General features: G+C 48.3%; 1 protein-coding gene across 2 annotated transcripts in view; it reads left to right on the forward strand.

The window, feature by feature from the left end:
- The window catches only part of kdm6ba (lysine (K)-specific demethylase 6B, a), a 93,986-nt gene that overhangs the window by 77,614 nt on the left and 4,691 nt on the right, over positions 1 to 11,681 (forward strand). The window contains exons 6-19 of one of the 2 annotated variants that reach the window (XM_079672714.1): positions 135 to 221; positions 2,193 to 2,297; positions 2,690 to 2,813; positions 2,988 to 3,083; positions 3,221 to 3,542; positions 3,915 to 3,992; positions 4,145 to 4,315; positions 4,470 to 4,661; positions 4,918 to 5,427; positions 5,751 to 9,340; positions 9,913 to 10,036; positions 10,421 to 10,526; positions 10,659 to 10,968; positions 11,056 to 11,124. In XM_079672714.1, coding sequence (XP_079528840.1) covers positions 2,695 to 2,813; positions 2,988 to 3,083; positions 3,221 to 3,542; positions 3,915 to 3,992; positions 4,145 to 4,315; positions 4,470 to 4,661; positions 4,918 to 5,427; positions 5,751 to 9,340; positions 9,913 to 10,036; positions 10,421 to 10,526; positions 10,659 to 10,968; positions 11,056 to 11,124 — 5,687 coding nt within the window. In that variant the 5' untranslated portion in view covers positions 135 to 221; positions 2,193 to 2,297; positions 2,690 to 2,694. The remainder of the gene's footprint in view (positions 1 to 134; positions 222 to 2,192; positions 2,298 to 2,689; positions 2,814 to 2,987; positions 3,084 to 3,220; positions 3,543 to 3,914; positions 3,993 to 4,144; positions 4,316 to 4,469; positions 4,662 to 4,917; positions 5,428 to 5,750; positions 9,341 to 9,912; positions 10,037 to 10,420; positions 10,527 to 10,658; positions 10,969 to 11,055; positions 11,125 to 11,681) is intronic. The other variant, XM_079672715.1, reaches the window with a different exon arrangement.

The following is an 11,681-nucleotide window of genomic DNA, read 5'->3' on the forward strand; positions in this document are numbered from 1 at the left end:
ACCCCTCACCCTTATTATATCATATGCTTTGAGGCGTCGTATATCATCATACCCCTGAGTATTGTGTTAAGCGTGGCTTCATGTTGTTTTTTTGACAGCTTGACATGACGTTTTTTGTGTTCTTTGTCTTTCAGGGGTGAGGAGACCCCAGAGAGATGATTGGCAGCAGAAGCTGAGACATAACACAACTGTGAATCAATAACTTGGTGCTACTCTGAAAGGTAAGCTCAGCATGAGGGTGTGTTTGTATTGCTTTGTCTTAAAGCAGACTGCAGCCTTGACAGTTCTATGCCAGCATCTCTTCAGTGAGCAGCAGAGCCTGGTGGATGATGATGATGATGATGCCTGTGAGAGGAGGAAGAGAAGGTGTGTCACTGTCGAGCACCACTCCTGACAAGCTACAGTGTACATAGATTGAAATATCCCCTTCTGGGCTGTAAATAGACAGAGATCCAGAGTTGGTGGGTGGAAGAAAGGCAGAGAAGAGAAACTGGTGGGAGGAAGGACTGCGTCTAACCAGAGCTAATTTAGGAAATCTGGTGGAAGAGTGCTGTGCTAGGCAAGATACATGAATCATACCCTGTGTGTGCACATTATACATTATTATGACTGCTTTCAAAATGTTTGACATGTTCGTGACAAGTAATGGATCATGCAAATGGGAGCATGTCAGGATAACTGCTCTTTGTTTGGTGATTAAATCCTTCTGCCATTAAAAAAAAAGTGTTGTTTTTAGTTTTGAAATCAAAGATACTTGTCCTGTAGTCTTGTCATCTTTAAATGTGTGCCATCCTTATTAGGGTTAAGTGATGAAGAGATTGAGGCTGGATATTTTCGCTTTAATCTTGCAGTCAAGTTAACAGGGATGACAGAACAAGTGATTCCAACGTCTTCAGTGCAGGGATGTGTTGTAACAACAGCATCGAGAAATGTGTAGGTGCGAATCCATCCCTCTCAGGTTTTGTCAGGAAGCTTGTTTGTTGTCTTTTTTTAAACCAAAGGTACTTTGAAAAACAGCCTTCTTTGTGTGTGTGTGTGTGTGTGTGTGTGTGTGTGTGTGTGTGTGTGTGTGTGTGTGTGTGTGTGTGTGTGTGTGTGTGTGTGTGTGTGTGTGTGTGTGTGTGTGTGTGTGTGTGTGTGTGTGTGTGTGTGTGTGTGTGTGTGTGTGTGTGTGTGTGTGTGTGTGTGTGTGTGTGTGTGTGTGTGTGTGTTGTAGAAAGCAGGGAGTGGAGGGAGTTATCTCTCAGCTTCTTCTATGCTTTTACCCTCAACCGCTTTCCTTTGTGTGGCCTCCGTGTATTTGTGTGTGTGGGAAGGTGTGTGGGCGTTTTCATGGCACCGTTCCGACTCTCCACTCTACCTCCCTCCATCCCTTCCCTCTTCTCCTTCTCCATCGTTTCTCCTTAATCTAGCCTTCCATCCTGTGCAGACCGTCTGTCGCTGCTGCCCCCCTCTCCCTCTCCATCACGCCTGCCGTAATGAGATTAAACCTTAGTGTATCCACCGGGCATGCACACACACTTTTTATATATACACACACACTTCAGAGCGCTGCAGCACACACACAATCATCCACTTAGGAGAGAACGCTATTCTCTCTCGCATGCACTAAATTAGCACAAGCCTGAAATGACCGTGCAGCTTGCACACTTGGCACCGCTTCCGACAACACACACACACACACACACACACACAAACACTTGCGCACACAGACACACTTGGCATGTGACCAGCGCCTCTCCTTTTCAGTCTTTCCCTCTGTCTCCTGTTATCAGGACGCCCATGGTAAGGATTACAGTAACCCCAGGTCTGTCCTCGTAGGTGAGCTCCCCACTGAGCCATCTGGGCCTCAGTAATAATGTAATCAGGACTCACTGGCTAACTGGCGCCTCCTACAGGCGGACTGACTTATTCATTTGCCACAAGACAAAGACATCCATCATCATCCAAGACTTCAAGCATATTTTTCCTAAATCCATACTGAAACAAAATCTGAAGAAAATGTCAGTGGTGAGAGTAAGATGTAAATAAAACGAATAGAGGATTTCAATCAGGGTGCCTCTGTAGTCACAATTTACGCTATATTTGTACACCCTGCTCTCTCTACTGGCACACTGGCATTTATTGACTTTTCAGTCTGTCTGTGTTTAGCTTGTTCTCAAAGTGTCTCTCCTGTTCTTCTCTCTCTGTAGCCAATAGGCTTTGGGGTTCCTGGTGTGTTGGACAGTACATTCATTCTCAGTGAGTGAGGCCCTCTCTGTGCTGCAGTGGAGGGCTTCACACACTTCGGTAGTCTGGTGAGTAGGAGCTCTGTGAGTCACTTTAATGACAGACACTGTGTGTTATTGTAAGTGTATGGTAACACTACATAGTGCTGTTCTATATACAGTTAAAATGATTGTTCTCTCTTATTATCTTGTAATCTGAGTCTCAGCTACAGCCAATACTTTGAATGGGCTGAATAGAAATTGTAGTGTAGTCACTTTTTAGGGTAATCTGTCAAACTCTGTTGTTGCAGTGAGAAGTCATTTGACCACAAGTCCAACCTAAATACCACAATATGTGAAAAGAATACTTTATAACAATAACAAAACGATTTTAATTCTATTTGTCAATTAATGCGATGACAGGCTATAAATAATGTTGTTCTATATGAAAGCATGTGAGTAAACGACATGTTACTCTGCAGGCTGGATGCATCACGCAGTAGAGCAGTTTGGCGGGCGTGGCACACGGGACTCCTTCCCTCTGGACGGACTCAACCGGGGACCATGGGCTCCCGTGGGCGGCCGCGCCTGGCAGCCACCTGCGAGGTCAGTCGCCATGATAACACAAACACAAACTTTGCTGTGCCCCGTTGTTACTTTTAATCCATCAGCCTAAACCTGTGATTAAGTTTTACAGCAACACTGAAATAAAAGCTTAAACGTACTTAACAATCTCGGGAGATGTTCTCTGACTGGAGTGTGTGTGCTGTTTCTCATCAGGTGTTCGCCTGGAATGAACCAACACCAGCTCCTTTCCCATCTACCTCCTGGTCCTATGGGCGGACTCAACCATCCCAGTAAATTATTTGGAAATGGGTAAGTCATGCACAAAAACATAAGTCATTTCGAAAGCAGCATGGGGGTAGTTCATCTACAGAAAAAACCTGATAAAGCAAGTGTTAGGTGTCATTTAGATTTGATTTCTTTCTGTTAAACAAATGTTCTCTATCCAGGCCAATGCGTGGAGGTGAGAAGCTTGAGCTTCCCCAGCAAATGGTACCAGGTGTGCAGAGGGAGCAGCAGAGGCCTCCTCATCATCATCTTCACCCTCCACCCCCCCACAGAGCGTGGGAGCAACTAGGTCAGCTGTATGATTCCCACCTCCCTCCTCAAGGACATCCTGGCGTGCCACTGCCAAATGAGCACTCACTTCGCCTCCATAATGGCGGCTATGCAGGCAGCAGCGGCCCACCCCCCAACCCCCACTTAGCCCCCAACACCCATCTACCCCCCAACCCCCATCTAGCCCCCAGCAGGCCAAACCAACAGCTGAAGGTGAGTGACAGTGCTGCAGGTGATACTCTGGTAGTTATCAGCTTTTCCCTAGATGAAAATAAAGGCTTATGGTTAATATATTTTTTAAATCAAATTGTAGAATAATAAAACCACTGTCCTTTGTCCGGGGTTCTGCTTTTGGACTATCCTTAATTTGTTTCCAATAAATTGGTGAAATTCTTAGATCATTGAAACAATTCTTATTTGTTTTGTAATCCGAATGTGCTGCATAAAAACTTTTGTCATGAACATAAACTTTATCTTGAAAAAACACAGCTCTATGATCCATCTACAGCCACTTCTACAACAGAGTTAATCAAACTGTAATTATGAAGGAAATGTCTCCAACAGTTGTGTTTGTGTGTGCTTTAGTTTGGGGGTCCTCAGGAGCAGCATGTTCCCCGGGGGCCACCACTGCTGGGAGAAGAGATGTGGGCTCAGGTGCACCAGGTAGGAGCTATTTAATTGGCTATGATCATGTTTCGTCATCAATCCATACACACATGCATACCTACAACAGTCTGTGTTGTCGCTGTCATATCTGATGCAGCCAGGCAGATGAAAGCCATATGCTTCTCTCAGAGCCACTTTTCTGTCCACAGCAGAGGGGCTACCCAGGGAAGATGCTCGGGGCTCAGCTGAAGAGACCGGGCCCTCCATTGGGAGAGCACTCTGTCATCCAGCACACTCCTCCACCCCCCATGCACCCGTCCTCCCGCCCAGCTGCAGAGGACTGTCCCAGTCCCAACAAACGGAAAAAGAGTTCAGATCAGGTATGAAACCGGAGCGAACAGTATATTCATCTGTTGGGCCAAAACAATTGGATCTCAAAGACCTCAATTCTCGATTTCTTTCCTAAAATGTTGTTTGCTCTGGTTTATCAGTTATTTGATTGGTAAACATTGTAATGTTCCACTATCTTTGCAGGTATCCCACCCCGGGCTGCAGCGTTTCTCTGTGCCAGGCCAGTCTTTGTTATCTCAGCACCAGTCTTCAGCCCACCACCTCCCTCCAAAAGCTGCCTTCTGGAACCCCCTTCACAAAAACAACAGCACTCCCTGGCAGCCCCAGATGTCTGAACGCAAACATCCACAATCACAGGACTTCCAGCTCAGAACAGTAAGAGAAAGTCCCTTCATTAGCTATATGCTACCAGGAGCCAGAGGTTAATATTTTACTATTGACCACAGCCAATAGGAAGACTTTTAGTGTGGTGCCATAAAAATGTATTGATTCTGTTGGCTGTCTGAGCCTGACAGGGTATTGTTTGCTGGGCTGTAAATCACACCATGCCCAAAATGGATTCCCCTCTCTTTTGTGAGCACTGATCCTTGTTAGTCTTTATTACTCTAATGATTGTTGCTTTGTTCCTCAGGAAAACAACAAACAAGGAATGGGTAGCTACGCCCAGAAGTCCTCCCCTGCCTCCACCGCTTCAAACCTCTCGCCTCCACAAAACTGCACCCTGGGAAGCTACAACCAGGGATTTGCCCCTCAGCTCCAGAAAGACGCATTCCAACCTCTGGCTGTAAACCAGCAGTCTCCTCACTCCTCCTACCCCAGCCCAAGCTCCAAACTGGGGCTCCTGGGTCCTCACAGCCAGAGAGGCCCTCTCATCGGCGGCCAAGGTGGTAGCCAAGCTACCTCTCACACGGCATGCACCCCAACCAGGGGAGACAGAGATCAACACCCACACGCCCAATCGTCACCAGCAAACCCGCCTGCCACCACCAGCAGCAGTGTGCCTTACAGCCACTTCCAGCCTCACCCAGGGCTGGGGCACAAGGGTCCTCCTCCTGCCAGCAGCACCTCAGTACCTCAGCACCTCCAGAGTGGGCCCCATGAGGCCTGGAGATACCAGAGCAGGCCCAGCAGTCACTCCCTCGTGAGTATAAAACCCCTTCCCACTTAAAAAAAAAAAACAGCTGGCTTGTGTCTAAAGTGTGGGTTACATTCAAAAGCTATTGATTTTCAGGACAAATGACTCTGCAGCGGTCACGTTCTTATATGGGTTTCAGCTCCGATCAGCAGTGATGGAAACATGACCTCCTGTGGATATGTTAGTTTTCATTAAGCTCATATAAACCATGTTTAATGTCAGTTGGTTCTTCTGCAGACTAATGCTGTAGTATTTTCATATGGAGCAGCAGATGTTTATTCTGTTATAATTAATAATAATAATGAATTGTTCTGTATGTGTTTCTTCAGGAGTCGGGCATCTACAGGCCTCCAGGACTGCTACCTCAGCGCCAGCAGAGCCACAATCAGCTGGTGGACAGTCGGGGTCCTACACAGCATCAACATCATGTCCTCCCCCCTCTACCCCTAACCAACTCCACCCGGACACCTGTAATCACCGCCAACCTTCCCACACCCCAGTCATCGTGCTCCATCGGTGGTTACGGCAGCAACAGGAGCTCTACTGGTGTAACCATGGCTGCTGTGTCCACGGTGACCACATCACCCCCTGCTGGTTGCCCTGTGAACAATGGCAGCAGTAACAGCAGCTGGCAGAGAGGAAGAGAGCCGGCACCCCTTACCTCCACCCGTGGCATCCCTGGCCCCACCCCTCAGCTGGATGCTCTGCTGCAGCCAGGATGTCAGCGAGGCCAAGCTGCCCCCGGCAACCAGTCTTACCATCAACAGGGACCCAACAGCGCCCGGCCACTGAAGGGGAAGACGTCGTATTACGCTCAGGCAGAACTGGAGAACCCTCCATTTCCTTCTTCATCCTCCTCTCTGTTCTCCTCAGGACACCAGAGGGCAGGGGACAGTGTGATCACAAGCAGACTTTCACATCCTCTTCCAAGCTCTCCTCACACGTACCGCTCAGCCCCGCGCTCCACGGCAGCTCAGCCCTCCCACCCAGCCCTCTCCTCCAGACCGGCTCATCAGTCACAGTATGCCCTGCCTCAGGCGTACCCCCAGCCTCAGCTCCCTCCCCCCGCTCCGATCCCTGTCCCTCAGTCCATCGAAGAGGCTCTAGACAAACTTGATGCAGAGCTGGAGGGTCACATGCAAGCTGAAGAGAGGAGGAGCAGGGACAGAGAGGATCAAGTGAGAAAACTGAGAGAAGAGGAGAGGCGGAAGAAAGAATGGGAAATAAGACAAAAGCGGGACGAGGAGAGAAAGAGGAAAGAGGAAGAGGAGAGGAAGCAGAGAGACCATGATAGACAAGAGGAGGAGAGGAGAAGGAGAGAGTGGGAGAGACAGGAGCAGGAGAGCTCAACACGGAGGAGGCAAGATGAAGAGAGGAGGAAGAGAGAATCTGAGATGCTGGAGGAGGAGAGGAAGAGGAGAGAGTGGGAGAGGCAGGAAGAGGAGAGGAAAAAGAGAGAGTGGGAGAGGCAGGAGCAAGAAAAGGAGAGGAGAGAGTGGGAGAGGCAAGAGGAGGAGAGGAAGAGGAGAGAAGCAGAGAAGCAGGAGCAAAAGAAGAGAGAACTGGAGAGGCGGGATGAAGAAACTAAAAAACAAAGGGAGAGGAAAGAGGAGGAGGAGGAGGAGGAGAGGAGGAGGAGGAGGAGGAGGAGGGAGGAGGAACTGAGCAGGGCAAAAGGCAAAGAGCAGACTGCAATTGAGAATCTGGAGAGACTGCTTTCCGGCAACAATTGTTCAACACCCCCCCCCCCTCGTCTCTCTCCTGTTACTGCTCCTCCTTCAGGTCCCTCGCCCCCCACTGCCCAGACTTCCCCCCCTTACCCCTGGCTCAGCCGTGGGGGTGTGCTCCCCGCACCACCAGCACTGACACCCCCCACCATCACTCCAGTAGAAAGGCTGCGGCCGCCCCCCCTTACACCTCAGACGGAGTATGCCAGAGAGAAGCAGAGGCAGAGGGAGATGTGGAGCAACAATAGCGGAACGACATTCAGTCCCTCATCAACACACAATACCTCAGGGATGATGTTCCCCCACAAGCCCCCGGCTATGCAAGCCGCGCCCAACCAATCCAAAGACTCCGTCAGGGAGCGAGAGAGCAGCGTACCCTCTCTCCCCGCCTTGGCCCTCCGAGAACCCCCCAAACTGTATCAGGCCTTTCCCAGAGAAAACCTCCCCCCACCTCTATCCTCCAGCTCCATGAAGGGAATCCTCAACAAGCCCGTGGCAGGAAGTGGTTTGGAAACAGGCACAGACTCTGCCCAGTTTGAGGAGGAGCCCTCCGAGATGTCCACGCTGCTCCCTGATGGTCTGGCCAACATAATGGCCATGCTGGATGAATCCATCCAAAAGGAAGAGGAGATGTATAACAGTGAAAAGACAGGCTCCACAGGTCTTCTTGACAACTTTAATCCTAGTGTCCAGCCTATCAAGAGCTACCTGTGTGCCCCAGACCTCATTCCAGCATTGAAGCACCAGCCCAACCAGGAAGATTTTGGATCAAACCCGCACGCTAGCCCCCCCGTGCTCAGTCGCCAAGGCTCTCTGGCTTCCCCTTGCAGCCGGACGTCTTCTCTGAACGAGGAGGATGAGGATTACCATAAACCTTCACATGTCCTTCTGAACCATAAGCGGTCAGCGGAGACGGGAGTGGGGAACACCAACTACCGCCACAGTGACCTGGCTAAACTATATGGCCTCCCTGAGCAGATTAAAAGTGAGGCTGATGAGGAGGATGATGAAGAAGAGTCTGAGACACCATCTTGTTCTCCACCACCTCAAAGACCCCACCTCCATCAAACTGGTGTAAACAGCATGTTCAAATCCCTAGCAACAGTCCTAGAGAGTCAGAAGTATGCTTACCGTGGTGGGCCTTTTGGGAGACCACCTCCCTCGGCTCTGCTCGGGGTCAAATATTCCTCTTCACTGTCGCTGGGCCCGGATATCTGTCGCCAGCAGCAAGGCAGCTCTCCCACTTCAGATCCAAACAATCCACCATTCAGTCCCGCTGTCCCAACTCTGAAGTCCTCCCCGCCTCCACTAGAAGACAAGAAACTCAAAATAGAGGACGCTGATGTCTGGAGAGATGACGGTGGTTCAACAGAAGACAGAATGAACTCCAACAAAAAGGAGAGTATTTCTATCATAAACCCTATCAAGGTGGTCAAGAAGGAGCGGCAGCTGACGACCATCTCCGAGTCTTCTCTGGCTGAGTTGGGCAAAAGCTGCGAGGTCATGCTTAGTCGACAGTCACTTCCTAACAAGAGCTCTGTGGGTAAATCCGATAGCCAAGTGAAAGTGGAGGACAGACACAAACCTGAGAAAGTGAAAGAACACAGAGACAAAGACAGGCACAGGGATAGAGAAAGGGAGAAAGAGAAGAAGAGGAAGCACGGTCACAGTAGCAGCAGGAAGCATGAAGACAGGAAAGAAAAGAAGAAGCATAGAGAAAAGAGAGAGGAGATGGCCTTGTCCTCTTCTTCATCATCATCATCCTCCACTCATTGCAGCTCCATCCACAAGCGGCACAAGGACGGCAAGAAGGAAAAGAAGGACCGCAGAATTCTCGCCGACCTCAACCTCCAGAGCAAGGACGGCTCTGAGAAGAATCTGGATCATTATGACACAGAAAAAACCAAAGCTGACGGAGCGTCCGGCACCAGCTCCGCCAGTGAGGGAGAGGGTCCTGAAAGGTCTTCTGAGGACAGAAAAGACTCTGAATCTGGTTCTTCACTGGGTTCAACAGACTTCTTGAAACTGAAGGCGCTGTCGGACGGGCCGCCCAAAGAGCTGAAGATCCGCCTCATCAAGGTGGAGAGCGGGGACAGGGAGACGTTCATGGCCTCTGAGGTGGAGGAGAAGAGGATCCCACTGGAGGAAATCACCATTAAGAACAGTGCCAGTGAGATCATCAGGTCCTGCAAGTAAGTGCACTTTAAATCATGAAATGCATTAATGAGTCTCATGCCTAGTCAAACCATAGCGTTATTATTTAGGAGGGTTTTTTCTTCTTCATTTTTATATAAAATGTTGTCCACTCAAGCACTGTTTTTATTGGATCTCCTTACACGTTTAAATGCCAATTCACAGTTGAAGCACGAGGGGGCAGACTGGACCTCACACATATGATAGTGTTGGATAATCCAGTGTGCTCCGTAGCGCATTACATGGACTTAATATGGTGCATGTATGTGTACGTGGACAATGTACACTATTGCACAAGAAGCTTCATTTCATACTGGTGCACAAAATATGTCACCTGTGTTTGTGCAAAAATAACTTTTGCAACACTATTTTCTAATGATCCAAAAACAGATTTGACCTGTGTTTGTGTTGACTACGTCTCTAAAGAGCCCACCTGTAAGATATTTCTATGAATTAAAATAAGGCAAAAGCAGTATGTGTTTAGCAAAGTGGATTGGCCCATCAGGCAGCTTATGTGCACTGTGTGGGAAGGAATGTTTTGTATCTTCATGGTCTCTATTTTCTGTTGAAGGGGAGCCAGAGTGAAAGACAAGTTCCGGGAGTCCTTTCTTCTCCCAGCCTTCTCTGTGAAGCCCATCATGCCAGACGAACCCATCCCCAGAGAGAAACTCAACCCTCCTACACCCAGCATCTATGTACGTAAACAAGCATTCCTTCAGTGTTACTGTTGATCAATTCATCAGCCAACGAAAGAAAGTTGGGATGGCACTTTCAAGTTTATTCGAAGAGTACACAAAAAGACATTCTTTAAAGCAACAGAATGTAAATACCTGTATGTAGTTTACACGTACGTGTGTGTGTGTGTGTGTGTGTGTGTGTGTGTGTGTGTGTGTGTGTGTGTGTGTGTGTGTGTGTGTGTGTGTGTGTGTGTGTGTGTGTGTGTGTGTGTGTGTGTGTGTGTGTGTGTGTGTGTGTGTGTGTGTGTGTGTGTGTGTGTGTGTGTGTGTTAATTGTGCATGGAGAAACATTTTCCAGTAGATGTTTTTGTTGTGTATTGATCTGACTTTTCTTCTCTGTAGTTGGAGAGTAAGAGGGACGCCTTCTCCCCTGTGCTGCTGCAGTTTTGTACAGACCCCAAGAATCCTGTTACTGTGGTCAGAGGCCTGGCTGGATCTCTACGACTCAGTAAGTTAACACTTGTGTAACTGTGATTGAATTTAATTTATTGCAATACTTTGAACCTCAAGTGACAGACAGATATATATATTTGCATCAATTGGCTGTTATGTGCCTAATATTCCCTGTCATTATCTTTAGACCTGGGCCTGTTTTCTACAAAGTCACTGGTTGAAGCCAATGCAGAGCAGTCGGTGGAGGTGAGGACTCAGGTGCAGCAGCCCGCTGATGAGAACTGGGACCCCAGTGGGACGGGTCAGACATGGCCCTGCGAGAGCAGCCGCTCCCACACCACCATCGCCAAATATGCCCAGTACCAGGCATCCAGCTTCCAAGAGAGTCTTCAGGAGGAGAAAGGCAGTGATGACGAGGATGATGAAGATGAGAAGGAGAAGCAGCCATCCACCAGCTCTGATGCTCCAAGCAAGGACATCTCTAAAGAAAGCAGCAGGTAGGGAGTTAAGAGACCATAAAGTGTACAGAAACACTCAAGTGATTTGTAACTTCTAGTAATACTTCATGTGTTCTTTTTCCTCAGTGCTGAGCAGAAAGCAGTTGGGAAGATTATCAAGTTTGGCACCAACATTGACCTCTCAGATCCCAAGAGGTGAGCATCTTCGACATATAAGCTTCCATTACATAAGATTCCAAAGCTGTTAAAGAGCAACTTGCAGGTTTTTTTTATACTAGATTTATGCTTAACCTTACCTGAAAATTACAATTAAAAAAGTTAATGCAGGATTTGATATGTTTTACGAGACATAAGGGCAGGAATTCAGGTACTCCTCTCTGCTACTAAAAACTGCTTCTTTTTTTTTAAACTTCACACGTAAAACGCTTCATATTACGTCACATGGGGGAGCAACTTTCTCGGACTCAGTTGAGGCCTATCAAACTAAATGTTTATCAGGAAACCGTATTACATCTCTCTCCCCCCTTTGCTGCTCTCTCTCTCCCCTCCGGTACACGGCACCGTAAGACGCATTAGGTAACGCGAGATACGGCTGATACTTGCGCATTAGTTTTTGTTATGGATCAGTATCAACAGTCCTGCCAGTAACGTTACTATATTATCAATACTACTATAGTTATAGCCTGATATATGATAGCTAACTTTACAATGTTGTGATGTGACGTTAGCTAACATTCTGTAGCTAACGCCGG

The sequence above is a fragment of the Notothenia rossii genome (assembly GCF_949606895.1).
Source record: "Notothenia rossii genome assembly, chromosome: 3".
Taxonomy (NCBI): Eukaryota; Metazoa; Chordata; class Actinopteri; order Perciformes; family Nototheniidae; genus Notothenia; species Notothenia rossii.